Source organism: Ochotona curzoniae, unplaced genomic scaffold, assembly GCF_017591425.1.
Source record: "Ochotona curzoniae isolate NIBS_2020 unplaced genomic scaffold, NIBS_Ocur_1.0 contig_4612, whole genome shotgun sequence".
Classification (NCBI taxonomy): Eukaryota; Metazoa; Chordata; class Mammalia; order Lagomorpha; family Ochotonidae; genus Ochotona; species Ochotona curzoniae.
Window position 1 is genome coordinate 1,873,562 of NW_024466343.1, and position 27,799 is coordinate 1,901,360.

Genomic DNA, 27,799 nt, shown 5'->3' on the forward strand with positions numbered 1-27,799 from the left:
CGCCGCGTTCGCCTTTGTGCGCGGTTGGTCGGCTCTTCTGGCTTTGCCTAGATCCTTCCGTCTTTCCTTGAGCTCCGACGCTCCTTCGGTTTGCTGACTGCATCTCCTGGCTCTTTTCCTTTCGCCTTCCTTTGAAATTCAGCATGCAGAAAAAAGACGCCTCTTCACTTGATTTCCTGCCTCGCTTCCAACATTTCGCCACGCAGGCCATCCATGCCGGCCAGGAACCGGAGCAGTGGACCTCCCACGCTGTGGTGCCCCCCATCTCCCTATCCACCACGTTCAAACAAGAGGCACCCGGCCAGCACTCGGTGAGCTTGCTAGCTAGGGCGGTCGGGGTTGGGCTGGAGAAGAGAGGTGGCTTGTAAGTGTAAAAAGCAGACGAGGTAACTTTTGAATTAGAAAGTTTCTGTGGTGTACCTCTCACGGTAAAGCGGTGTATTGGATGGACCAGGTATCGCATTTTCTTCATAAACGCGACCGGAAGAAGCAGTTTGTGCCACTTGCTTTCAGGATTTGCACTGAAAATCACATAGTTTTGGCAGGTTTGAGATTCAAAAACTGAGGGCCATGATTTAGCAGCATAAATTTTCATGCAGTGAGGAGTCAGTTTCAAATTGAGGGACTGGTAACTCATCTAAAAACCTGCATCTTTCCCGGTTAATAATTATTGAGTACTGCTGTGTGCCAAACACATACTGATGTGCTGTGTGTGTGTGTGTGTGTGTATGTATGTAGCGTTATGTGTATTGAGTCATTCCTAATAACTCTAGATGGTTTTTTTTTTTTTTTTTTGCTGATGAAACAACCAAGATTCAAGGATGTTAAGTTAGTAAGTAACCTAAGGCTAGTAGGTGGTAGAGCTAAGATTCAAGTTCTAGTGTAAATTCTAGCACCTTATTCTCACATGCTAGACTGCTTCCTACTGTACTGCAGTAATGCTGGTAATAATTTAACCCATTGCATCATTTCAGCAGTGTGGCTTAGTGACTAAGAGTTTGAATTCTCGCACCACCTCTCCTGAGGTGGGTAGTATTGAGGAAGTTGATTAACCTATCCAAGCCTCAGGTTGGTCCTGTTAAATGGGGATAATGATGCTACCTACCACAGAGATTGTGGAGATGTTTGTAAAGCTATGTGGCACATAATAATTACTCAGGGGTACTTTGACATTTCGCAGTGTTCCTCTCTACAACCAGATGAGAGAGACAGGCAGGAATTACTCTACTCATGTAGAAGAGGAACTGACCCAAGAGTCTTACATACATGATTGTAATAAAACCTGGAAGAAAACCCTCTTGGTTAATCACATACCTTTTTTTCCTTTAGATGGCATTCACAAGAGTTCTTGGGTTATTGGAAAGTTGCTGAGGTTCCCAAGAAATAGTTAAATAAATTTTGTAGGTACAAAATTCTGATTGTTCTTTGAAAACCACTTTATGGTGTTAGAGAAGTTGAGGGGAATTCTTAGACTTAGCCTTTGTTTTGTGATTAGATGGTAAGAGCGTTTCCTCAGCCGATTCAGCATTCTCCTACTTATTTTGGAAAACACAACTTTTCTTGCAAAGCATACGGTTTATTTTTTAGTGTAGAGTCTAGTGAATGTGGGGCCGCTCACACCGTGGAACTTAGTATAGAAGTTAACCATACAGGTGTGATATTCACAATTAAATGTGTTCAGAAAACCAGCAGAAAGGTTAACCCCACAAGACTAAGCTGAACATCTTTTTAAAAAATCAGCTAAAAGCGCTAGGGGGGTTTGAAGAGCTGAATGAGAAACGTTGAACTCTCCACTTTTAGCGAAATGCTTCTGCCCCTCTTCCACACTAGCTGCAAGTTCGGTTTCTAAGGTGAATGTTTATGGAAGCGTGACTCAATGGCCGCGGTCTCATGAGTCTAAGCACTTTTTTCCTGTTTGGTAAATGCAGATGTGGGTCATGATAAAGGGTAATGTTAGGAAGTGATGAGGATCACCTAGAGCCTGTAAAAATATCTGCTTAGTTGGTCAAAAACAAGGAAATAGATCAACTCTGGGAGCGCTGAATCAGAAGCCAAGTTGTAAAGAGTGGTTATGTTTTGTTTGGTCCTGTAAGAGGTGGCTGGAGGGACAGGGTGACTAGAGGGAGCAGGGTGCAGTTTTGGGACTTTTTAAAAAAAGATTTATGTGTTTTTAACTGAAAAGCAGAGTTTGAGACGCACACACACACACAAACCCAGATGCGGAAAAAGAGATGGATCTTCCATCTGCTGGTTCACTCTCCAGATGGCTGTAGCAGGTGGAGCTGAGCTGATCTGAAATTGGAGTCTCTTCCTGGCCTCCCATGTGGGTGCAGGGGGCCAAAGACTTAACTATCCGATGTTGCTCTCCCAGGCCATAAACAGGGAATTGGATTGGAAGTAGAATAGTTGGATATTGAACCTGCGTCCATAGGTTGGTGTTGTAGGTAGAAGCTTAACTTACTATGCCACAGTGCCAGGTTCAGGACTCTAGTCAGTGGTCAAAGTTTTGGCTCTGGCGTTCCTTGGATACTAGGACATTTAGGTTCACTTCCCTCCAAGCAAGTCATGAGCATTAAATAAAATCACTGGCTGATACATAACAAATAGTACAACTTTTATAAAAATATCATGTGGAGCTGCTCAGCTAAGAGTTATTTGTAATTTTTAAAAATTACATTTGTAGAGCTGTGATTTGAACTCTGAGCAACTATAGTATCTGTTTGTAGTTTCCTATTACATACAGAAATAACTTGCATCATATAATTAGGAAATCAAATGCAGATTAAGATTAGGTTTACTATATTGGTTCATTCCCTTTTCTTGATGTTTCTAGATAACGGATAAGGGTGATCTAACATACCACTATCATTACTGCTATGAATGACAGGTTCTACTTACGTGGTGAACTTCCACGTCGTCTCATGTTGTCCTCATGACAGCTCTATGAGCTAGGTATCTGTGCTCTACTCCCATTTCGGAGTTTGAGATTGGCTCTTGATGTAACGCATCTGTTGGCACACAGCCTCAGAAGTGACAGATACAGAGTTGTAACCCAGTCTGGATGACTTCAGGGCCTCTCCACACATTGCCGTCAAGATGCTGTAATGTTTCTGATGGCAGTGGAGATCAGGGCTTCGCAATTGAAAATCATCATGGGCCGGAACCTGGGGATGTGTTCCTAGGGTTGTAAGTTTAAATCTTAGAGTGAATTTTTGTCTTTAGGGTTTTGAATACAGCCGTTCTGGAAACCCAACTAGGAATTGCTTGGAGAAAGCAGTTGCGGCTCTAGATGGGGCTAAGTACAGTAAGTGATTTCCATTTTTATGTATTCTGTTCATTTTCTATGTCTGTAGGCTCTGTATCCTCAGATTCAACCAACCGCAAACCAGGGACATTCAGGAAAAATACGTCACTACGAGCACGTACAGACTTTGTTTTTTGCATTATTTCCTAGAAAACACAGAGTAACAAGCATTTTGCATATAATTTACTTTGTATGAAGTATTATAAACCTCTATTTGTAGAGATGATTTAAACTATACCAGAAGATGTGCAAAATGTCTGCAGATATGCCATTTTTTCTCAGCCACTTAAATAGTCAGGAAGTTTGGCAGCTGTGAGAGTCCCAGAACAAATTCCCTGTGGATTCTGCAGGGTCTTTATGGAGAAAATCATAGGGATTATAGAACTGGAGAGAAATACACATTCATCAGTTCAGAACTACTACTTTACTGAGACAGTGAATTCTTTGCCCAAATTCTCTCAGTTGTGTTGTATGCATGTGTCAGAAGTTAGAAATAAATATGAATGGAGGCAGAATACCAGCATGTACTATTTAGTATTTATACTGATTACTCATCTGAAGCTGACAATATTAATAGATAAAAATTAACTAAGTTTTATAACTCTCTATGAGAATGTAAGGTTTCTTATGCTCTGGTACGTTCACACAATAGTTTGTGCTGAGACCAGCATCAAAGTACCTTTACGGAAAGGTACCTTTGGAAATTCCAAAGTACCTTTGGAAATTAGCTCTGAGCTTAAGAATGAACTCCTTGAATATTTTTTTTTCATGAAACAAGATTACTATTTAAATCATTTGTGTTCCTAAGATAAGTGATACTAAAGACTAAGTAAGAGAAAAAATATTTATGTATCTAATTGCATTTATCAGACACCTGTCATAGCTGATTTTGAGTTTTCTGAAAATATTTGCCAAATTGCATATGCATACAATGAATGAATGAATCATATTTTAGTCTATTCCTGACATTTGAAATTTCTTTGATACTTTTAAATTGGAATTTTCATTGATAATAGGTCTTTAATGACAGATTTTTGTGAGAATTATGTCCTTGAAGTGTTTCAGAGAAACGTTGTAACTAAAGTAGAATTGATGTAACACAATATGTGCACACATTATTATTATTATTTTTATTTTAAAGATACTGGATTCTTAAACTAAAAGGGAAGGTTTTTGTGACTGTTAATCAGGGCATCTCTGGCAACTCAGTGGTATTGCCCAGGCTCCTGACAGATAGGGACATGGGACAATGTGAGAGAAGCTGTAGGCACTGCTCTGTCTTTGACTCTGACATTTGGGCTTACGTTAGCATGATTTGTATTTTAGGCTTGGCCTTTGCTTCGGGCTTAGCAGCCACTGTGACTATTACTCATCTTTTAAAATCGGGAGACGAAATTATTTGTATGGATGATGTATATGGAGGTAGGTTACTTCTCTCGTTTATATTGTGTCAACTAATTTTTTCTATTTTATTTTGTTGGTTTTTAGTAATGTCACTGAATTTAGTGTTTTAAGTTGTACATGTAGCTAATTCTGTAAGAATATTTGTGTGTGTGTTTTCTTTTTTAAAAATTAAAATTAACAAAATTTTTTAAATCAGAATTTTTAATATTGGTTATGTAGTTGAGGCGTGCACACCCATGTAGGTCCCTGATTAAGGGTTGAGGTATGAAGGAAGGTGAGTGGGACAATGTTTCATTTGTTTTTTCTCCTGTGTTCACTAGAGGGAAAAGGAGGGGGTCAATCCTTGCTGTCAAACTATATGATGCGCATGAGTGCCTGGCCTCAGCCCTGCCCTGTTCTGGTTCTCAGTTGTGCCTGTGTGTGCTTTGCCTGGTCCCGTTGGTCTGCCCCCAAACCAGGCTCACACATATGCTGATGGCCTCAGCCTCTCACAGCCCCATGTGCCCGGAGCTCTGGCTCTCGTATTCCCCAATGGGAGTTGCAACCTAGTACGGGACTCCCCAAAGTTCCCATACTGGTAACGGGCTGGACCGTTCCCAGCTTCAGATTTTGCTTCAGATAGCAGGTGCTTCAGCTTGTCCAGGCAAGGCCCACCCCCTATTTCAGCTCTCTCTGACATCCTAGCCTAGCTGGCCATTTCTGCATCTTGTATGTGCCAGCAGGTGCTGCATGCAGTCTTGTCTGATCTGTCCTGTCCCCAGCCCCAGCTGTTGTGCTCCCAAGTGGCAGCAGGAGCCTAGCAGGGGAGTTTTCCAAGTCTCCCTACCAAGTCCAGGATCTCATGTGTGCAAGCCTGTGCCACGGTCCTGCTGGGCATATTCTGCCCTTGGTTCCATCCTTTGCATATGCCAGTGAGTGCTACAGCCTTGCCCAGCCCAGTGTCGTATCAGCCTCAACTCCTGCAAGTGTCAAGTGGGTTCCTATCCATTGAGTTTCGTGGTATAGGCTGGTCTCAGCCTGTAACCACCCCCCAGCTCCCCGCACAAGCCAGTGGGAGCCGCAGTCCCACAAGTCCCTCACAGAATATGCCCTTAGAATATGCTCCCATTCCCTTATAACGTGGTGGGTGTTGCATCCCAGCCTGTCATTTTCCACCCCCTACTCTGACACTTGTGGATAGGCACTGTGGCCTGACCTAGCCCAGCCAGGCATGCCCTGCAGCCTCAACTTTTGATGTGCCAGTGGGCAGCAGGTGATGCTATTTAGCCCAGCCTAGGTCTCCCCTGTGGGCAGGTGCCTTGGTCTGACTTAGACATGTCCTCTGGTTTACTACTTCTGAACCACTCTGTCAGCACCCGCCTACATGTGAGAGCAACGACCAGGTCCTCGGAAGGCCTCAGAAGTCATTCCTTCCCTGTCAAACATGACTTCAGCTGCTCCCACTCCAATATGTCCCTAACCCCCCTTCCTTGGGCAAAATGCACCCCTGACCCTGGCCTGTGGGCCAGGGTGGTGTATCTATGCCTGGTATTCCCCACATTCTCAGCATTTCTTCAAAAATAAAAATAGAGTAGAATAAGCAGCTGTGCTGGCACATTGCTGTAGTTAACACAAATTTGGCATTAACCAGGCCCAGAGTGCCTGCTCCTGCCTGTTTTTCTCCCAGCAGTGTAACACTTGCCTAGGTACAAGGAACAAAGGTAGATGCCTACAGCTAGGGGTCAACTAACATTTTAAATGTAACAAAGTGAATGCTGAATTATATTAACAGTGTGGCCAGTGTTACTAATTTATCTCTTATTTTTATTTATTTTTTATGTTTTAATTTTATTTGAAAGATAGATAAATAGAGAAAAGGAGGAAAAAACAGAGAAAGTTAAAGATATCTTCTATTTGCTGGTTTACTCTCCAGATGCTAGCGATGGCCAGGACTGAATCAGGCTGGTGCCAGAAGCCTTGGTAGAAGGAATCTGAGGATTTGAGCCATCATGTATATATTATCAGGAAACCACTTTAGAAGTGGACAAGCCAGAACTTAAACTGTGCAGTCAGATATGGTGTGCAGGTGTCCCAAGTGGTGTCTTCACCATGGCACCCAGTGGCCTTCCCTATTTGTTATCTTCATAAAAGGTGTGATGGACACCCCTTTATGTCTCAAACTTGGCAGATGAAAAGCATAAGCACTGAACAGACTATGCTTTGGAACTGCTTATGTGGAACGTTGTTTAATGCGAATTATATTAAGGCTACTAGAACGAAGACAGCAGACTTCAACAGCGTTTAGATGTATTCTGCTCCAGAGAAATAGTGTTTAGAGAGTGTTCTAATAACAATGTAGATAATCCATAACACAGATTCTGCCCTCCTTCCCCCTTCATTTTTATTTTGGCTCTTGAGAATCTTTGAAAGCTTTGAGCCTCTTCTCAAAATGTTTGTAAGTTTACCACAAAGTGTTCAATGCCCAGTGGTCTCCTTAAAATCATTCTATGGATCCAAGTTCAAGAACTTGCATTCTAAAGAGAAGTATTGGCTACACAGAGAAGGGGTGGAGGAGAGGAGAGAAGACAAGCCTACCTTTGTTTTAAGCTAGACTGATTTTTGTGTTCAAAACAGTGAGGGATTTTGGCCCTGGTGCAGCGGCCTAGTGGCCAAAGTCCTCGTCTTGAATGCACTAGGATCCCATATGGGTGCTGGTTCTAATCCAGCTTCCTGCTTGTGGCCTGGGAAAGCAATTGAGGATGGCCTGAAGCTTGGGACCCTTCACCCGCATGGGATACCCGGTGGAAGCTCCTGGTTCCTGGCTTCGGATTGGCTCAGCTCCAGCCGTTGAGGCCGCTTGGGGAGTAAACCATCGGACAGAAGATCTTCCTCTCTGTCTCTCCTTCTCTCTGTATATCTGCCATTGCAACAAAAATAATAAGTAAAATCTAAAAAAAAAATTGAGGGATTTTGTAAATTCTAAATTCTGCCAAATAATTAAAGAGTGATTTGAGTAATATCACTTTAGGTTCTATCTCAACAAAAAATGAAATTTGTGTATTCTTTAAAGAAAGAGACTTAATGAACGTTTTTCCATAGAAATTTGCCTTGTATTGTGTTTTCATCTTAAGTCCTTATAATAGTTTGTTGAATTGAAGTTACAAAGATCTTCATTAGTGACCAGTAGTTATTTTTATAATAAAATGCAATGAAAAATCCTCATGGCAAACATAAGAAATTTTTGATTTAAAAAAATATTTGAGAGACAGAGGTTACTAGAGAGATAGATAGGTAGGACAAGCTGCCATCCCCTGGCTTGCTCCCCAAATACCTACAATATTAGCGCTGGCTAATATTGGGATCTGGCTAAAGCTGGGAAATGGGGATCCAGTCAAGTGTTCCCAACGGGTGGCAGGGAGCCGTCATGTGTTGCCTTCTAGGGTCTACTAGAAGAAGAGCCATAGTTAGGACTTGAACCCAGGTGCTCCGATACTGGGGGTGGGGGTGGGGTGGGGGATGGGCATCTTAACCTTAGGCCAAGTGCCTGCTCCCAGTTATTGATTTTTTTTGATAATTCTTTACATGGCTTTTCAATCTTTTATTTCCTTGAATCCATCTACAGAAAATCAAAAGCCTAGTTTTTTATAATAGTATCAAAATAACCATATTCTTCTTTTTTGCTTGTCATCAGTAATACAATCTTCTTTTTAAATCACATATATAAAAATCAAATTCAAAACTATTTATGAAAGAAATTACTCTAAATTGAATGACTTTATCTTTTTCCACTATAAAAGTTTAGTAGTTTGATTTACATTGTTTCATTGTACCTATTAAAGTTTCAGAACCACATAACAAATACGCTGAGAAAGAACAAAGAATAATAACCAAGTTTGTTGCTTTCCCAAAGTATATCAGATTCAAAATTTGTTGTTTTAGATTTGAGTTTTAGTAAGTACTTTAAAAAAATTTGATATTTGGGGTTGGTATTGTGACCCAGCAGGTTAAGCCCCTGTCTATGAGTTAATTTAAGCATTTCCATTGTCCTGTGTCACCCGCCATGCCATTCTGTTCCATTACCCATCCAGCTCCCTGCTATTGTACCTGGGAAAATAGCAGAAGATGGCACCAGTGCTTGGGCACCTGCCCTCCACCTGAGAGACCCAAAAGAAGCTCTAAGCTCTGGATTCCAATTTGAGAATGAATCACTGAATGAAAGATTCACTATCTCCATCTTTTGTCCTCTCTCTTTAACTCTGCTTTTCAAATAATATACAAAAGAAATTTGTAAAAAGATTGATGTTTCAGGGAGTATATCATTTCATGTTTTAAGAGTACAGATTGGATATTTTGAGAAGTATGATTAGAAGCTTTTGGAAACATCGATAAGATAGGTACAAAAATTTTGGAGTAAATTCTAATTCTGTATGATTAGTGAGCAAAATATTTAACCATAGTCTCAGTTTCTTCATTTACAAAATAGAGATAATTTTATTTGCTTTAGAAAGTTACAAAAACTTCAATAAGAAATATATCAACTATATTTTGCTTAATGTTACTTGTTGTAGATATCAACTGAATTTTAATTGTCCCTTAAACCTTTAAAATCAAGACTTTTCATCCTTTGCTATATTGAATAGTCATATTGTATGACAGAACTGGAAATGTTTTCAGTTACATTTTAATCCATGAATTAGAGTTCCTTATTTGTTTGAAGTGCTTATATATATGGTCATTTCTTGATGCAACCATCTCTCAATTGTATCTGATTTCTCTTTTGCTTCAGGTACAAATAGGTACTTCAGGCGGGTGGCCACTGAACTTGGATTAAAGATTTCTTTCATTGATTGTTCCAAAACCAAATTGCTAGAGGCAGCAATTACCCCAAAAACCAAGGTAACCTAGCTATCATTCAGTTTTGTCTGTTTTACCTCAGATGTTGTGTTTCCATTTCTGTTTACTTCAGTATATAATGCAAATATATATACTTAATTTTATTTGAAGCTATTAAAAATACCCAACAAGATTAAGATAGGTCTGATCTCTTATGTACCATAATGTAATGATTAGGTACACAAATTCTTACATGAGCTCGAATTCTAATTCTGGTATATATTTTTTAGAGCAGATTATTTAAAATCTCAGTTTCTTCATCTACAAAATAGGATTAATTGTATCTGCATCATTGAAAGATGGTTGTGAAAACTAAATTTAATACATGTGAAATGCTTCATAAAGTATCTGGACTCATGATAGTTGTTAAACTTTCTGTGCAGGGCTACACAATTCTTAATTTCATTACCAAGGTCCTATATGTAACAGAAAATCATTTTGCAGATTGGACTATAGAAAAGAAAGTTAAGCTCTCAAAGCCTAGGCACAGTAACTTTTTCAGTAATGTAGGAATACTGTCACAAATAATGAAAGTAGAGAATGGGCCACCAACAAACATTTGCCTTCGTTCAGGGAATCTTGTGCTCCCGGAAGGTGTTTTGTGCCTGAGTGAATGGCAGATGTGGTATTTTTTATTGAGACCTCATTTAAATTCAGCATGGGTAACATAAGGGTCAGTGTCTTTTCTAAGTCAGCCTTTTCCAACTTCTTGCTTAGATTAAAAGGTTAAAATTAAACCCAACATTATACTGCAGTAAATGCTAAAAATTGGAAGTTTTTTTCCCTTATGCTCACTCACTTTGCAGAGTAACTCAGGGATAAGCTTTCGGTGCTTGCAGCTTTTTTTTCTAAGGATTTTGTTTCTTATGCTTGGGAGAAAAGATGCTTATGAAAATAGCTGGTCTGCATTATACTTAGTGAAATAAGCCAGTCCCCCAAAAGCAAATACCAATTCCCTGCCTGGTTTGTGGTGACTAGTGTACAGTACAGAAAAATGCAACGTGAGTGAAATTGACATTTTCAGATTTAGTTACTGTTTATAACCCTCATCTGTACTCCTGAGGAACACTGGTTTTTCTGTGTACTACTTGATGAGTTTCTTATTTAGTGGATAGTTAAGCTTTTGATTACAAAGGAAACTGAAACTATGTCATTGCAGAAATTAAAAGAAAAATAAGGAAGGAAGGAGGAGGAAGAGTGGGTAGTGTGAGAAAAATCGTTATGTTCTTACAACTACATTTATAAAACACAAGAAATTTGTTCTCATTATATAAATAAGCGTTTTTAAAAAGAATTAATGCTAAAGTAAGCAAGCAAGAAAAAAAAGTAGCTGATCTGCTTCTCTATCGAGGTATATTAAAATTCTTTGAGTATGTTACAATTTTGCAAACAGGACTTTATAAAGGCTTTTTGCTAACTTGGATTAATACATCCCCCACTCTCCATGTGCACAAATATCAGGATCATCACTTGAATAAGAATTGCTAAATCAATGTAAAGCCCAATTTGCACTTATTTGCTTCTTTTGAATTTTTGTTTGTTCACACACGCAGACATACACACACATATCAGAAAATCAGACATATCTTTTGGTTCACTCCTTCAATTCCTGCAAAATGTGGGTCTGGCCAGGCTAAAATTGGGAGGTGGGATCTTAATCTGAGTTTCCCATGTGGGTGGCTGGAACAGACGTACCCAGCCATCCTTTGCTGCCTCTCGGCTAGCACGTTAGCTGGAACATGAAGTTGAGGGCAGAGCTGAAGTTCGAATGCAGGCGCTCTGATGCAGGATGGGTACATTGCAAGCGGTGTCTGAACTACTGCTCTAAATACTCTCCTGTGGTATTTATATTTCGGAATGAAATATCCTGGAACTACATTTTGTCTTTGGAATACATCCTCTTTTTTATGAAAACTAATTGCAATAATTAATTTTAGAACTGTTTTGCTTATGTACATTCTCTTTCTTGGTAGCCTGATATACATGTTAAATATTATCAACCCGATTATATAGTTAAAATACATTAAGGAATATAGAAGATAAATTGCCTAGCTATGGCATCTCAGAAATTTGTGGAGAAGGCAAGGGTTCAGATTTGAAGCTTCCAATTTCATAATCCACATGTTTCCCTTACATCAATTAATGTAGTCTTTCAGACTGTAAAGATACATCAGATGAATGCTGTATAGTATTGTATATTTTGATAAACTACTGCTTTTTATTGGATTATTTTAGCTTGTTTGGATTGAAACACCCACAAATCCCATTCTGAAGATTACTGACATTGAAGCTTGTGCACAGATTGTCCATAAGCATGGAGATATTATTTTGGTCGTGGACAACACTTTTATGTCAGCATATTTCCAGGTAAATGGCAACAGATGGCTTCAGTATGACTAGTAATTACTCAGTGATCTGCAAATAGAAAGGAAAGATTTGCTTAGATTATAATTATTAGTGCCTGATTTATGAAATCCAATTATAATTACTAATTAGACATTAAGTTTAAACCATTTCAATTATTAATTAATGTTTGTTCAAACCCATATTAATATCTTGTGTGGTGCTTTGTGTTTTTTAGAAGTTGTCTTGATTAAAGTTTTCTGGTTCTCTTAGGATATGTAAATTGTTTGAAGGCACTGCCATGTTACATGACTGTATGTGCTAGTGCTTTATACACAGTAGGGAATTGAATATTTGTGGCTGGTTGTTAAAGTCATGTTACTTTTCAGTCCTACCTTATGTGTTTTTAAATAGGTAAGTTTTAAAAAATCTGACTTTCCAAATAAAAGGAAAAGCTATGCTCAGTAAAGTGTCAGTATATGTTGTATATACCATTCTTCATTTGCTACTTTTTCTGCTCTGCACCCCGAAGACTTTTCCTAGCTCATACATTTTTCTTTATATTAGGAATTTCTACTACATTTCTTTTCTTTTTAAAAAATTTTGATTCTGATTTTAATTTTAATTAAAGCATTTAAAAAACTATTTTATGATTCAGTTCCATAGGCTCTGGAATTTCCGCTCCCCAAATTTCTGCCTCATTGATTCCCCCTTTATTATTACATTAAAGTCCTTCACAAACAGATGTTAAGTCCATCATTCTGAAATTTACGTGTTCCCTGATATTGTAGATATGGACGATGACTCAGAGTTCAGCATCCTATTGTCAAGATATATTTAACAGTTTTATTAGGAGTCTATTTTTGATTTGGAAGTAAATGCATACTGCATTGTATCTTCATATCTGAATGAGATAGTTGTTTTTATACAGTTACTATATATCCTGTTAAATGAAAAGCCATTAAACAAAATCAACAATAGAAGGTAAAATAAGAAGTTTACAGCAACATGAAGTTAAATAACATGCTACTAAATGACCACTGTGTCGCTGAAGGAATGAAGAAGAACTCCCCCCCCCCAAAAAAAAAAAGTTAAAGAAAACAATGCTACTGTATGACCTATTAGTCAGTGGAGAAATTAATTAAAAAAATCCTTTTTTTGAAGAAATGGAAATAAAAACAAAAATTTTAAAACATGTGAGATGTAGCACAAACCATATTGAAAGGGTTATTGATCTTGTATTTTTCATGAAGGTTGCCTTGTATCAGAGAGAACATACGGTATTTGTCCTTCTGGGATTGACTTACTTCACTGAGCATAATGGTTTTTAGTTGGGACCATTTGGTTGCAAATGTTAGAATTTCATTCTTTTTAATGGTTGAGTAGTATTTCATGGGACAGATGCACCACAGTTTCTTAGTGGTGTTTACAGTCTTCCTTTTGATCAATTATCGTGGGATCTCCTTATAATTGACTTGTTTTCTGACTCTTCCTCTTTCTTTTTCTAGTTAGGAGGTATGTTCTTGCTCTTTCCTTCTGTTCATGCCATGTCATACCTGGAACACTTCCTGTGGTTCATCTTGATTATCTATAGAGTTCCTGAAACACCCGCCAATTAATTTTTTCCAACTTTTTTTTTTTTTCAAATAGGCACATGTTTACCAGGTGGATCCTTAAAGTTGACCCATGCTACTGTGCCCATGTTACTGGCGGAGTTGCTGTTTTTCACTCTCCTACATTTTATTCAAAAGCATAATTATTGTTTTGTTTTTCTTTCCTAAAGCACACTCTCTGGAAACATTGGATTCTGCTGGCTTCATGAGCCAGCTATCCTTGGCTAATGTTATTTTTGTTTTTTTGTGTCAGGTAAAGCCATCTGGTTCCACCTAGACTATTTTATGAGAACATCTACTCAATCCAAGTGATTTTCAGTTTGGGATTCTGTAACCCAACACCTTAACTCATCTACTGTTTACACTAGGCTATATATACACAACCTCAGATCATCTTAGCTGAGTCGCAGTGAGGACTGTGTATTCCTGGAGAGATTGCGTGATTTTTTTAGCTTGGCCCTGCCCAAGTTATTCATCCCGCCTAGACCTCATATCTCCATCACTAGAATTGGTCTAGTTTTTGCATCTTTCTGAAACCCCACTTCTCATACCAAGTATTGCTTTTGCTTCATTTAATTTGGATTCTAATTGCTATTACATCATCCTTGGGTAGCAACCTGTATTAGTTTCACAAAGCCAATGTCCTATCAAAAATGTCCTCATTGTTTTAGCCTTATTAAAACTGGATGTATCTTCTCCTTCTGGAGTCAGGAAGTCTGGGTGTGAGTCCTAGAGCAGTTTTTCATTTGTGAGATCTTTTTTAATCCTTAACCCTTAAGGTGAGCTTGCTTTTTGAATTAAAAGATTTTGTATAGTGCTTCACTGGATTGTGTTTCATACTCAGCCTGATTGTCGATACATAAAGAGAGCAATAGATGTCAGTGCTTTTTAGTTTTCCTTCACTTGCCACCAAAGGATTTACAGAGCATTAGGGCTAGAGGACATGTATCACCCACCTTGACACGTTACTCTAGAGGAAAATGAACCATATGTTGAGATTGCTTTGGGCAATCCTTCATATTCTGGTTTTGAAATATACTATATAAAAAGGTCCTGTAGCTATGTATAGCAATATTTTTCAAAGATGTTTCATAAGGTCAGGATGTACATTTTAAGCACACTTTTATCTTAGAAAATGTACACATGGGCCCGATGCGACAGTGTCATGGTTAAAGTCCTCAGCTTGCACGCACCAGGATCCCATATGTGTGCCAGCTCTAATCCTGGCAGCTCCACTTCCCATCCAGCTGCTTGCTTCTGGCCTGGGAAAGCAATTGAAGACGGCCTGAAACCTTGGGACCCTGCACTTGTGTGGGAGACCTGGAGGAAATTCCTGGCTCCTGGCTTTGGATTGGCGCAGCACTGGCTGTTGCGGTCACTTGGGGAATGAATCATTGGATGGAAGATCTTCTCTATCTTTCCTCATCTGTGAATATCTGATGTTGAAATAAAAATAAATAAATCTTAAAAAAAAGTACATAGAAAAACACTGAAAATCCATTGTTTAATAGATGAATTACAAAAAAAGATGAATTCGTATTTTAATTTGAAAGGCAGATTCACAGAGAAAAGGAGAAACAGAAAAATCTTCCATCTGCTGGTTCACTCTCCAAGCAGCTACAATAGCTGGAGCTGAGCCAATCTGAAGCCAGGAGCCAGGAGCTTCTTTTGAGTCTCCCATATGGGTGCAGGGTCCCAAGACTTTGGGCAATCCTCCACTGCCTTTCCAGGCCACAAGCAGGGAGCTGGATGGGATTTAACTATATGTCTTACTGAAAACAAGCTATTTTGAGACTGATGCTTTAAGTGGGTGGAAAACAAATTTCTTTATGAGTAACTTTTACACTTGACAACAGTAATTAGAGTAATTAGGAGGTAAGATCATGATAAACCAAGTGTAAATAGTTATGGCACACATTATTGAGCTTTGATGATTAAAATTGTAAGTAGATTAGTTTATACTTATTTGACATAAACATTGCTAGATGATGATATCAATTATGTTATATTAAGTCAGCAAATGGTAATGCCTGTCGTAGAAAATGCATCTAGGGGCTAGTTAACTAACACAGAGAAATGGGTATGGAAGATTCCTTGAACTGGGTCTGCCAGCTGTTTTATTTTTTTAACTTTAAATTTAAATTTAATTTTAATGTTATAAATTTTTATTTTTGGGCCCGGTGGCGTGGCCTAGTGGTTAAAGTCCTCGCCTTGCACGTGCCGGGATCCCATATGGGCAGTCAAGGACAGCCCAAGGCCTTGGGACCCTGCAGCCGTGTGGGGGAGACCTGGAAGAACTCCTGGCTCCTGGCTTCGGATTGGTTCAGCTCTGGCTGTTGCGGCTGCTTGGGGAGTGAACGATCAGACGGAAGATTTTTCTGTCTCTCCTCTTCTCTGTATATCTGATTTTCCAATAAAAATAAATAAATCTTAAAATAAGTAAATAAACAAATTTTGACTTTTATGGTACAATTCTGCAGAGTCTATGATGTCAGCTGTTTTCATAAAATTTGTGCCTACAAATTGAACATTCATGCGCTACTTCATATTTTTATTTATATTTGGTGGGAGAGAAACTAGGGAAGGAAATGATCAAAGATCTAGAAAATTTTAAGATATATGTTTATAAGCATATGTATTTGTAAAGTTATTGTTGATTAAAATGGGAATTGAATTTACTGTTACACATTGGCGTGGTAATGGAGCATATTTTCAAGTGATTTCTCATTCAAAAAATTCTGTTTCTTTCAGCGGCCGTTGGCTCTGGGAGCTGATATCTGTATGTATTCTGCAACGAAATACATGAATGGTAAGATATACACAGTCTACACCCTAAATGTTCTTTTCTATAGATAGGTGGACCTAGCCTGGGCTCAATAATTTGGTTTCTTTACTTCTGCCAGAGGTTTGCTTTTTTGTGTGTGTGATCTGGGGAGAAAGCAACAAAATTTTACTTTGGTCAAATATAGGATATATGATTTTTATTTTTGGTATACTGTAGTTTGTAGTTTTCTCTCCTGCCAAGCTGAGTTTTGTTTGAATTTACTTTGGAGGATTTTTCCCTTGAGGTTTTACAGATGATAATCACATCTTGGAAGTTACAAAATAAAAAGTAAACAGAATTCGTTCTTAACACAAATGTTTTGTTTTAGGCCACAGTGATGTTGTTATGGGTTTAGTGTCTGTTAATTCTGAAGAGCTCCATAACAGGCTTCGTTTCTTGCAAAATGGTAAGTATTATGAAAGAACCTCTCTTTTGTTCTCAATGATTTTAAGCACATATTTCTGCTGAATGATGTAAGATCTTTAGAGGAGAAATATTGTGATTTTTTTAGAGGAAAACTAGAAAATTGTTCTCTAAAAATATTGATTGTAGTATACCAAGGCATTTTGATATGATCCAACATGTGGCTTTGTGTATTTCCATGCTAATTTTTTTTTCTATAATGTGTTAGAACATGAGACGTTTTAGTTTAGGTTTTTTTCCTTGCCTTTAAAAATATTGAAATATTGTTTTTTTAAATTATATATTTTATACCTGTGATGGTGGTTAAACTTAACATTTCCTGTTTACACAGCTTATCTTAAGTTTGGCTCAGGATTTAGCACTTGAATTTAACAGATAAAAAGTAAGCATGAGCGCCAGATGTGATGGCTGAATTGGGTAATCCTCCACCTTGAAGCACTGGGATCCCGTAAGGGCATCAGTTGGTGTCCCAGCTGCTCCATTTCCCATTCATCTTCCTGCTTGTGGCCTGGGAAAGCAGCAGATATGGACCAAAGCCTTGGGACCCTGTGGGGAGACCTGGAAGAAGATCCTGGCTTCTGGCTACTGGCTTCAGATTGACTTAGCTCCTGCTGTTGTGGCCATTTGGGGAGTGAATCAGCAGATGGAAAATCTTTCTGTTTTTCCTTTCCCTGTAAATCTGTCTTTCCAGTAGGGGAAAAAAATAAGAAAAATAAGAAAAAAAAAAAAGAAACAAATTTGATTAGAAATAAAGTCTCCCTCCGGAAAATGGATGTAACAGAAACAAAAATAGGAGGTAGGCTAACACTGCTTAATAAATGTTCTTTTAATTAGTAAGAGTAGAAATGAGATGTGAGGTTGTGGTTCAGTGGGTTAAGTTATTACTTGAGATACCATCATCCCATTCTGTAGGGATGGTTTGAGTCCCAGCTTCCAATCTGGTCTCCCCTTTGCGAGGCAACATATAACAGATGGTCTAACTGCTTGGGCCCCTATAATTGACATGGGAGTCCTGAAGGGAGTCCTGAGCTTCTAGCTTTGATTGGTCCCAGCCCTAATTATTGCAAGGATTTGAGGAGGCTGTACCACAATGCCTACCCCTATCATCATATTTGTGTTTTTACTTAGTTTTTAGAATATTTATTTCTGATGTTTTAAGTTTAATTAATTCAAAGTCAGATATATAGAGAGAACGAAAGAGACAGAGATCTTCCATCTGCAGGTTCACTTCCCAGTTAACTACAAATGCCAGAATTGGCTAGGTTAAAGCTAGGAGTCAGGAGCTTCATCCCATCTTCCCCATGAGTGGCAGGGGTCCAAGCAGTTGGGTCATCCTCTGCTGCTATCCCTGACACATTAACTGGGAGCTGAATTGGAACTGAAGTGATGACCTTGACACTACAGCCAGTGTCATATGACTGTAGGGGATGCTGTAGGAGGCAGCTATGCCGAAGTGCTGGCTCTTCCCATTTAATTCTATTATGCATATTACTCTAAGCATATTTTAGGCTTCATTTTCATGCTTGTGATTTGATTAATCATCCCTAAAGCTCAAACACTGAAATTCATACCTAGCTGCTCAGAGTCACTGTAATGAAAAAGAGGGGGAGTCCCATTTCACTTCAGAATAACCCAAGATGTGTTCATTTTGCAGCTCTTGGAGGAGTTCCATCTCCTTTTGACTGTTACCTCTGCAACCGGGGTCTGAAGACGCTGCAAGTCCGAATGGAGAAACATTTCAAAAATGGAATGGCAGTAGCGAAGTTCCTGGAATCAAATCCCCTGGTGGAAAAGGTTATTTATCCTGGTATGATATTCTTATTTCAAACAGCTATACTTCTTCTAGGATTTTAAGAGGTGTTCTATGCTTCAATATTATTTTTGTTTGTTGGCTTGTCGTGATGAGGAGACACATGATCTTGGGCCTTGTGTAGGTTGCCAATAGTCTGATGCATGCTTGGATTTTGGGAGAAATGTTTATGTAATAGATATTCCCATCATGTTCTTCAGCTGGGAGAACATCATGGGATGATGAAAGGGACAGTGGCAACATTGTACTTTTCAGTTGATGTATTTATAATCTTGTCAGTCTGTTATTCAGCACTAGCTGGTGGACGTCTTTGTCAAGTTGAGACTTGATACTTGCTTGCCAAAATTTCCTTGAAGTTGTCTTACTTCTTGAATTTCTTCACTTCCTTGAGTGTTTAGACATGCTTGTGTGTAGTTAGTGGATTTGTATGTCACTCTTTTTTTTTAAAGATTTATTTATTTTTCTTACAAAGTCAGATACACAGAGAGGAGGAGAGACAGAGAGGAAAGATTTTCCGTCTGATGATTCGCTCCCCAAGTGACCGCAATGGCCGGTGCTACACTGATCCAAAGCCAGGAGCCAGGAACTTCTTCCATGTCTCCCACACGGGTGCAGAGTCCCAAGGTTTCAGGCCATTCCCAACTGCTTTCCCAGGCCGGAAGCAGGATATGGGATCCTGGCACGTGCAAGGCAAGGACTTTAGCTGCTAGGCCACTGTACTGGGCCCTAAGATTTACTTTTTATTGGAAAGGATGAGATGCAAAGAGAAGGAGAGACAGCGAGAAAGAACGTCCATCCACTGGTTCACTCTCCAAGTGGCTGTAACAGCTGGATCTGAGCCAATCCAAAGCCAGAAGCCAGGAATTCTTGTGGGTCTCCCACATGGATACTGGGTGCAAGGGCTTTGGGCCATCCTCTACTACTTTCCCAGACCACAAGCCAGGAGCTGGAAGGGAAGAGGAGCAATTGAGATTAGAACTGGCACCCATATGGGATCCTGGGACATACAAAGCAAGGATTAGTCTCTGGGTTATCACACCAGGCCTGTATGACACTCTTACTTTTTGGTAGTGTTTTAAAATTTTGTGGTCTTAAAGAAATCATTGCTTTTACAGCACTTTTGTTTTCTAATTTTTAATTCAATCTGAAAGGTAGAGAGGCATCTTTTTATGTACTCACTGATTGACTGCAATAGTCCATGGTGGGACAAGCTGAATCCAGGAGCTCGTAACTTTACTCTATCCCCATTGCATGTTTGAGTGTAAAATCAGGCTGCTGTCATACTTTCTGATTGCAGGACTGCCCTCTCATCCGCAGCATGAGCTGGTAAAACGTCAGTGCACAGGTTTCCCAGGGATGATCACCTTTTATATTAAGGGCACTCTTCAACATGCTGAGACTTTCTTCAAGAACCTAAAGGTAAACTTTGAAATGGGGTTGTGACCTGTCAACACAAGACCTCCTTTTAGCAATTCAGTATTTGTTATTTCAGGATTTTTGACTTCTGTGTCATATCCACAAGTTTCTTTTTCCTGAGATGTGTTGAGATCAAACAAGCGTCAATGGCAGAGTAGCAGGCATTTGGAGCTGGTTATTAGGTTTACAATCAGTGTGAAGGCTAGAATATTCTAATGCATTGACTTAAAATTTATTTCAAAGGGAATTTTCAAGTGAAATCATAGTGAAACACCAAAGCCGTGGGCATTTGTAAAATTCTGTGACACTCTAACACTGATTTGTGTTGCTATAACAAAATGCCTGAGACTGGGTGTCTTATATGAACAAGTTTTACTTGACTCATGATTCCGGTAGCTCTCATCAAAACAGTTTCCTGGTGAGGGCTGCTGGCTGTGCCACTGTGTGCCAGAGAAACAGAAGGGGAACCATCCTGCTGCTCACATGTGTAAGCAAGAGAACAGGAGACTTGGGCTGTGGGGTAAGGTGGGGACTAGGTTCTTGTGTAAAAATCCTACTCAAAGGAGCTAGTCCAGTTCTAAAAAAGCTGACTTGCTCCCAGAACCAACATGAATCCTTTCATGAAGAGATGCAGTTTGATCGGTCTGTAGGAGTTTAACCTTTCAAAATAATATGTGAAAGTGATGAAATTTTTTTCTGTGGTTTACTTGGATATACTTGGCTTATTCATAGTTGCTGCTGTTCCCTGTATGAGCACCATTCATTTCCTTAAAAATAGTACCTTTTAGATTTTAGCATTTTTATTTTGCTGAAAAATCTAAATGTGAATCTTCTTTGTTCTAGTTATTTGCTCTGGCTGAGAGCCTAGGAGGATATGAGAGTCTTGCTGAACTTCCGTGAGTATATTTTTACTTTTCATTCTTTTAAATTAGATGTGTAATGAAGTCAGGGGCAATTCAAAGTATTTAACAATAAGAATAGCATGGCAGTAACTAATCAATGTGGATTCCAGCTTGTGATGGAGAGTGACAAAGTGCAGTGGTGGGATGCTGACTGGTGAGCCTTGTCTTCCCATGTGTTACTCTATTATTTGGCCTGAAATACATTCCAGCTTGCTTGTATCCACTGACACAGGGCTCTTACTCTATCCCTGTCAGTCTCAGCTTGGAGACCTTGCACTGAAAAAACTGTTTAAGATTTCTTGAGAAATAGAAAATATGTTTCCATGAAACTTCTATCTCTCTTCCATAGTGGTCAGACAACAGCTTTAGCATACACTGTCAAATCAATTTACATTTTTTTGTCTGATAAACCTGTAAAGGCTTCATGTTATTGTTAAGAAATCCAAGCTTTCACTTTGTATTCCAAACAGTTCCTTTACTAGCCCGAAGAATTCATTTGAGTTTATGAAAGTATTAGAAGCAATTAGCACAGGAAACAGTCAACAGAGTTCCAGTGTCTTATTTTACAGAAAAAAGGCAGTGCTCTAGAATGTTTAGCTGATTAACCAAATGTCAGAGAGAAGTGTGCTATGAAATTCACTTTTTAAAAAAAGGCTCACTTTAAACGCTCTGCTGGAAAAACAAGGAGGGAAAGTTAAAGGCCTTGGAACTGGAGTTGAGACTCGATTCAATCAGTGATCTAACTATTAAACTTCAGTTTTTCTTATGAGGAAAGAAAATAATTAGAGTAGTGAAGGTCATGGATTGATAACATGTCCCATGAATCATTTTTGAGCTGTATCTTTATTTTCTCTATGGCTGCATATTGTAATTATTACAGGAGAACTCAACATGATTACCTAATAATTTTGTTATTCTGAATGTGCATGTTATATCAGTGTTATGATTCTCATAAACACTTACAAAATAATGGTTTCGTAAAAGCTCTGTATTGAGAAATTTCAGCAACTACTAAAATTTATCTTTCCTACCTTTACATAATATATAGTTAGGAGGAGAGTCAGGCAAATGATACTCAAATGAAATGAAAGAATTAAGATAACACAACAGCTTTTCTGTTAGTCTTTCAAGAAGATGCATACTGCTAAATCTGAACTCAAAAGAGGAAACACTTAGCCTATGAAATTGATTTATTTTTCATCATAATTAGATGTGTATGACTTTAAAACTGTCTTCTTAAAAATAGAGATCTCCTGATTTGTTTAGGGGTTTAGTTTACAGCTGCTTTGCTCTCTCATACTCCTACTTGGGCCATAGCTCTCATGCCAGTTGATGAATGAATTTAAGTCAGGGCTTGTTTGCTCTGTCACTTTCATTCTGTGTCTGCTACAGCTATTGCAGCATTGCAATAAGGGAGTTCAGAAATGGAGCTAGAGCATGCTGAGTTAGTTTGTTAGTCCTGCAGCATTTGTTAACTCTGTGACCTCAGTAGAAAAGTTACTCAGTCTCTCCAAGTGTCAATTTCCCTGACTGTAAAACAGAAAAAACCGTGCCTCCGTGTTGTGAGGACAGAGGAAAAGATCCGCAAGCTAGTCCTTTGGTTTATACTAAACAGTCACTAACAGATTTTTCCTTTCTTTGAAAGAGAGAAGACAAGGAAGAAATGGGGTGAGTGGGCAGAGAGAGAGAGAGAGAGAGAGAGAGAGAGAGAGAGAAATGCTAGCTTCCGTTTACAGGTTCACTGATCCAAATGCTTGCAATGGTAGGAATTAGGCTAAGCAAGCTGGGAGCTGGGAATACAATTCCATGTTGTCTCCTAGGATCCACACTGGCAGGAAGCTGGAGCCAGAAGTCGGAGCCAGGAATCAAACCCAGGCACTCTGATAATGGGTTGCAGGCATCTTAGTCACTATGCTATTTGCTTGTTCTTTAAATTGTTATTTTTTGTTAGGCATTTACTACATTTCAGGTACTGTGCTAGTCAATCACTTACATGTATTCCTTCAAGTAATATATATTATAGACTTTTAAGAGAGATGTGATATCCAATTTTGTTCATTTGTAAGTTGATTTCAATCAAATCTCCTTGTAAAGCACCTGCCTTATGGAAGCATATTGGTGCTATCATTGTTTTTTAACCTTTTATTTTTAATATTGTTTACATAATTAAGAGGGATACATGCCCCTGTGGGCCTCCAATTAGTATGGAGGAAGGTAGGAAGGTAGGTGGCATAAATGCTTCAGTTGTTATTTTCTTTTTCTTTTCCTTTTTTCCCTTTTTTTCCTATGAGCATTGGTGGGGAATGAGGGGAAGGGGATAGCCCTTGCTGTCAAACTACATCAGCAATAATTTTTTGATACCTTAGAGACCACGCTGTGAGGAGGAGTGTTCTGAGGGTGGTACTTGTGTGGTTTTGATAATTTTGAGATGTTGTTGGCTTTGTTACACAAGAGTTTAAAAAAAGTCTTTGCAATGTCTATAGGCTTAGTGTATCCAAAGACCCAGATTCTTGCTGCAAATCTTGGCCAGGAGAATGCTCCAACCTGTTCTGCTTTCCAGCCACTGATGAGGCACTTGACATCCTCTGCAGACCTGGATGAGCTGATTTTCATGTCTCTCACATAAATCTGGGCATGCTAACCACTGCACAGGCATCAGCAACTGAGATGGCCCAGTCCTAACCATGTACTCCAAGGTTGGCCGACGGCCACAACACCTTCTAGTTCACATGACAGCAGGGGCTGGGTGAGGGCCAAAGTGGGCTAAGCTGATGCACCCACCACTGAAAGCTAGATCTGGGATTGCCAAGCTGATCTAGACTGTAGCACCTGTTGATAAATGCTGAGACTTGGGGCATGCCATGCCACACTTGGCCTCAATACCCAACAACATATACAATAGTCAGGCCTGGGAGTGGATCTGGTAGCCTAACTTCATGGACTCCCCTACTAGGCTGCTACTTCTACTTCTGAGCATGAAAGCTAGGACTGGGAGTGGTCCAGTCCTGGCAGGGCTATAGCACTGTTGGTTAAGATGTGGACCAGGTCTGCTGGCACACTGGGATAGAATACATTACCCACTGGCATGTACCAGGACTGGGTGCAAGTCATGTCAGGCTGAACGACACCTTCCCCTGGCAAGAATATAAGATCTGGTGCTGGAGGCAACTTGGTAGGTCAGTTGTGGGTACTCCCATGTAGGCTGCAGCTCCTGCTAGTAAGTACAAGAATCAGGGCTGGCAGGACGCTAGGCTAGACATAGCAGTGGCACCCATCAGCATACATGTGGGCTGGGTGTATGGTGGGCTGAGCTAAGCTGAAGCACTCATGGATGTGCCTGAGAGCCATACAGGATGCAAGACAGGCCAGGTTAGGCCACAGGACACAGGCTTAGTGTTTAAACATAACAAATGCAAAACCTAGTCCTGGTGAAGGTTATTGGGATTCACCCCAATTAGCCCCTCATGCATACTCACTGGTATGTATGAGGATCAGGCCTATGATGGTTTAGGCTGGGCTGGACCAATGTACTTGTCAGTCTTGTGAGAGGTGGGGCTTGGGGCAAAACTGAACAGACAGCTGCATCCACTGGTATGGTACAGGTGAAGTACTGAACCTGATACTCTACTAGCTGACAAACACAACAGTCAAATCTGAGATTATCCCAGGTGAGGTTTCAGGGGAACTCCCAAATTGAATCACTGGCAAACCCCAGCCACAGGGAAAAACCACAATATATGTGATCCAACCTTAGAGTGTACCCTGTCCTGGCTCTTACTCATACCAGTGTGTGCAGTGGACTGGCCCGGCCCAGCCTGTCCCCAGGCCTAGCCCCCACTCATATGGTGATAGGTGTTGAACCTCAACCTGGCCTGGCATACCCCTGCCCCAGCTCTCATGGTCACCTGTGGGAATTGAGGTCTAGCAGGGGAGTTCCCCAAGTTCCCTTACCAAGCCCGGTCCAAGACTCATATCTCAAGTGTGCTGGCAGGTGCTGTGGCCCAGCCTGACATGGCTTGTTGCCAATCCAGTCCTGGCACTCACTGGTGGGTACTAAGGCCTAGCCTGACAAGTCCACACTCATTGCGGCTCTTGCCAGCAAGTGCTACAGCCTTGTCATCCAGCTGGCCCAACTCTGGACCTAGCTCTGAAGTGAACTGGTGGTTGCTATGACCTAGCCCAACCTGTTCCACACCTATTCTGGCTCTCACAAGCACCAGTCCTGGTCTTGTCGGCCTCTGGACCCAGCCCTCCAGCATTTCTACAGGTGGTATAGCCTTGCACAGCCCTGTTTGCCCCAACTTGCCCCAGTTCTACCTATCGTGCTCACCAGTGAGAGCTGTCCCTAGTAAAGGAATTCCCCTACCAGGCCCATTCCTGGTCTGAGATATTGTGCATGCCCACAGATGCTTCGACATAGCCTGCCATGGCCTGCATCCTGTTTAAAAAACCAAAACAGGACCCAGTGCGGTAGCCTAATGGCTAAAAAGTCCTTGCCTTGCACATGCCAGGATCCCATATGGGCACCAGTTCTAATCCCGGTGGCCCTGCTTCCCATCCAGCTTCCTGCTTGTGGCCTGGGAAAGCAGTAGAGGATGGCCCAAAGCCTTGGGACCCTGCACCTGTGTGGGAGACCTAAAGGAAGCTTCCGACTCCTGGTTTTGGATAAGCTCAGCTCTGGTCATTGTGGCCACCTAGGGAGTGAATCATCAGATGGAAGATCTTCCTCTCTGTCTCTTCTCCTCTCTGTGTATCTGACTTTCCAATTTAAAAAATCTTTAAACATAACAAAGCAACACAAAATAAAACCTTACTGAAATGATAAAGTAAGGTATACATTTACTTAGACCACAATTCATTCTTTTTTAAAGGATCTATTTATTTTTTGTTGGAAAGCCATATTTACAGAGAAAATGACAAAGAGCTTCCATTTGCTGGTTCATTCCCTAAATGGCTGCAGTGGCTGGGGCTGAGCTGATCTGAAGCCATGGGCCTCCCCCAGGCTTCCCGTGTGTGTACAGCATACCAAGGGTTTGAGCCATCCTTCCCTGCTTCCTCAGGCCACAAGCAGGGAGTTGGATGGGGAGTGGAACAACTGAGACACAAACCAGCATCAGTATGGGATCTCTGCTCTTGAAGGGGGAAGATTAGTCAACTGAGCCATTGCACTGACCCCACAGTTGATTTTTTGTTCCTTGGGGCTGAAAAGAGATAAGAGAAAGCAGCTTAGGCACTGAGTTATTTCCTTCATGACACCTCAGCCTGGTAAGGTTTATCCATCCTCTGAAGTCCGACAGTCCCCTTGGGCATACTTGCATGATAACTGCTGAAGACTATTCTGTGTTGTGAATTTCTGTAGTCTTTAGCCATTATTTTGTTCTCTGGGGTAAATAATATATCTCATTCTTGCTTTTTATTATAGTGCCTGACACATAATAGATGCTTTCCCCTCACTCCTGTGAATGACCTGCCAGGAGGTGTATGCAGAATTCCTAGTACACTGTAGTTGGTTCTATTGCCTGCGTGTCTGTGCCTGATCTGCCTCAGAAGGTCCAGTTCTGAATAGGTTTGTTGATTAAGAGGGAGTTAATCCTTGCAGACTCTTGGTCTGGGAGGTCCTTTGTACTTGTAGGTAGCTGTTTAGTTGGCTGTTCTTGGGGTATGTGACTTCTGGCCGAAGCCTCACTTTAGGCATTCCTTCAAGTCCACATGCCAAAGACTGTGGTTTCCCTGCTACACGGGGTATTTGACAGGGTCTGGACCTGAAGTAAGTGTATCTTACTGATTCAAGTGTAAATAGGATTCATAAAAATCATGACCATATTAGGTAAGTTTTATAATTCCTCTTTTTATGTTTTAATGAAAGGGTTATGAAATACTTGATACTGGAGCAGAAAAAGCTTAAAGCTGATTGCAGCTTACGAGGCAGAAATGTGCCTGAACTAGCACACTGTAGTGATCACGGTTTGTCTTGCACGTTCCAGGGCAATCATGACCCATTCGTCAGTGCCCGAGAATGACAGAGAAATCCTGGGGATCAGTGACACGCTCATTCGACTGTCTGTGGGCTTAGAGGATGAACAAGATCTACTGGAAGAATTAGACCAAGCTTTGAAGGCAGCAGTAAGTTTCACTCTTTATGGGTGTGTGCATGTGTGTTTAATCTTAGGGTGAAGGCCTCACTGTGAACTCTGAAGGTTTACTGTTTCTAAGATAAACACAGTGAATAAATGTGCAAGGAGCTCCAAGCGTAATGCTATTCAGAAAAACCTGCTCGAGGAGGTAAAACCTTTGACTACAAGTTATTAACATATTTTTCTTGTTTATACAGCACGCTTCCAGTGGAAATCACAACTAGAATTCCAGAACAGCTATTAGAAGCTTCTGAGAAGGTCAAGCCTTCTTGAATGGACCACTTAGGAGCCTTTGCAGAATTTTCAAGCGAAAATTTTAAGGCATCCCATTACCTTTTACATTTGTAATCTTCTCTGAATCCTCCCTGTTAAGAACAGTTTTTTGCCTGTTTGTAATTGACAGGTCAGTTTTGATAATACCCTTTTGTTGATTTTGCTATCCATTTGCCTCTGCAGGAGGTAAAATTCTTTTTGCTTTTTGGGATTGTACTCTGCTTTTCATAGCCTAAGATTTATTATGATCATGTTTACAATATAATGATGATTCATTTTAATGTTTTGTGGAGAATTTAAATTATTAAATGAATTTTCTTAAATAGAGTGTGATTTTTGCATATTGTTGAGAAGCTTTCAAAGCAATGGTTTCCACTTAATCACCATAAACCAAAAATCAAACACTTGAAGGGTCTACTGTGAAATTCTACTGATTTAAGGTTGCACTTATTTTTTTTAATAAATCTAAAAATTAAATGTA

At 40.0% G+C, this 27,799-nt stretch overlaps 1 protein-coding gene across 1 annotated transcript; it reads left to right on the forward strand.

The window, feature by feature from the left end:
- CTH (cystathionine gamma-lyase) lies at positions 1–27,799 on the forward strand. Its single transcript, XM_040987275.1, has 12 exons — positions 1–311; positions 3,223–3,304; positions 4,631–4,726; positions 9,474–9,583; positions 11,816–11,947; positions 16,288–16,345; positions 16,689–16,766; positions 18,438–18,590; positions 19,891–20,012; positions 20,853–20,905; positions 26,896–27,034; positions 27,243–27,799. The coding sequence occupies exons 1-12, from the start codon at positions 144–146 to the stop codon at positions 27,267–27,269; spliced, it is 1,218 nt and encodes a 405-aa protein (XP_040843209.1). The 5' UTR covers positions 1–143; the 3' UTR covers positions 27,270–27,799.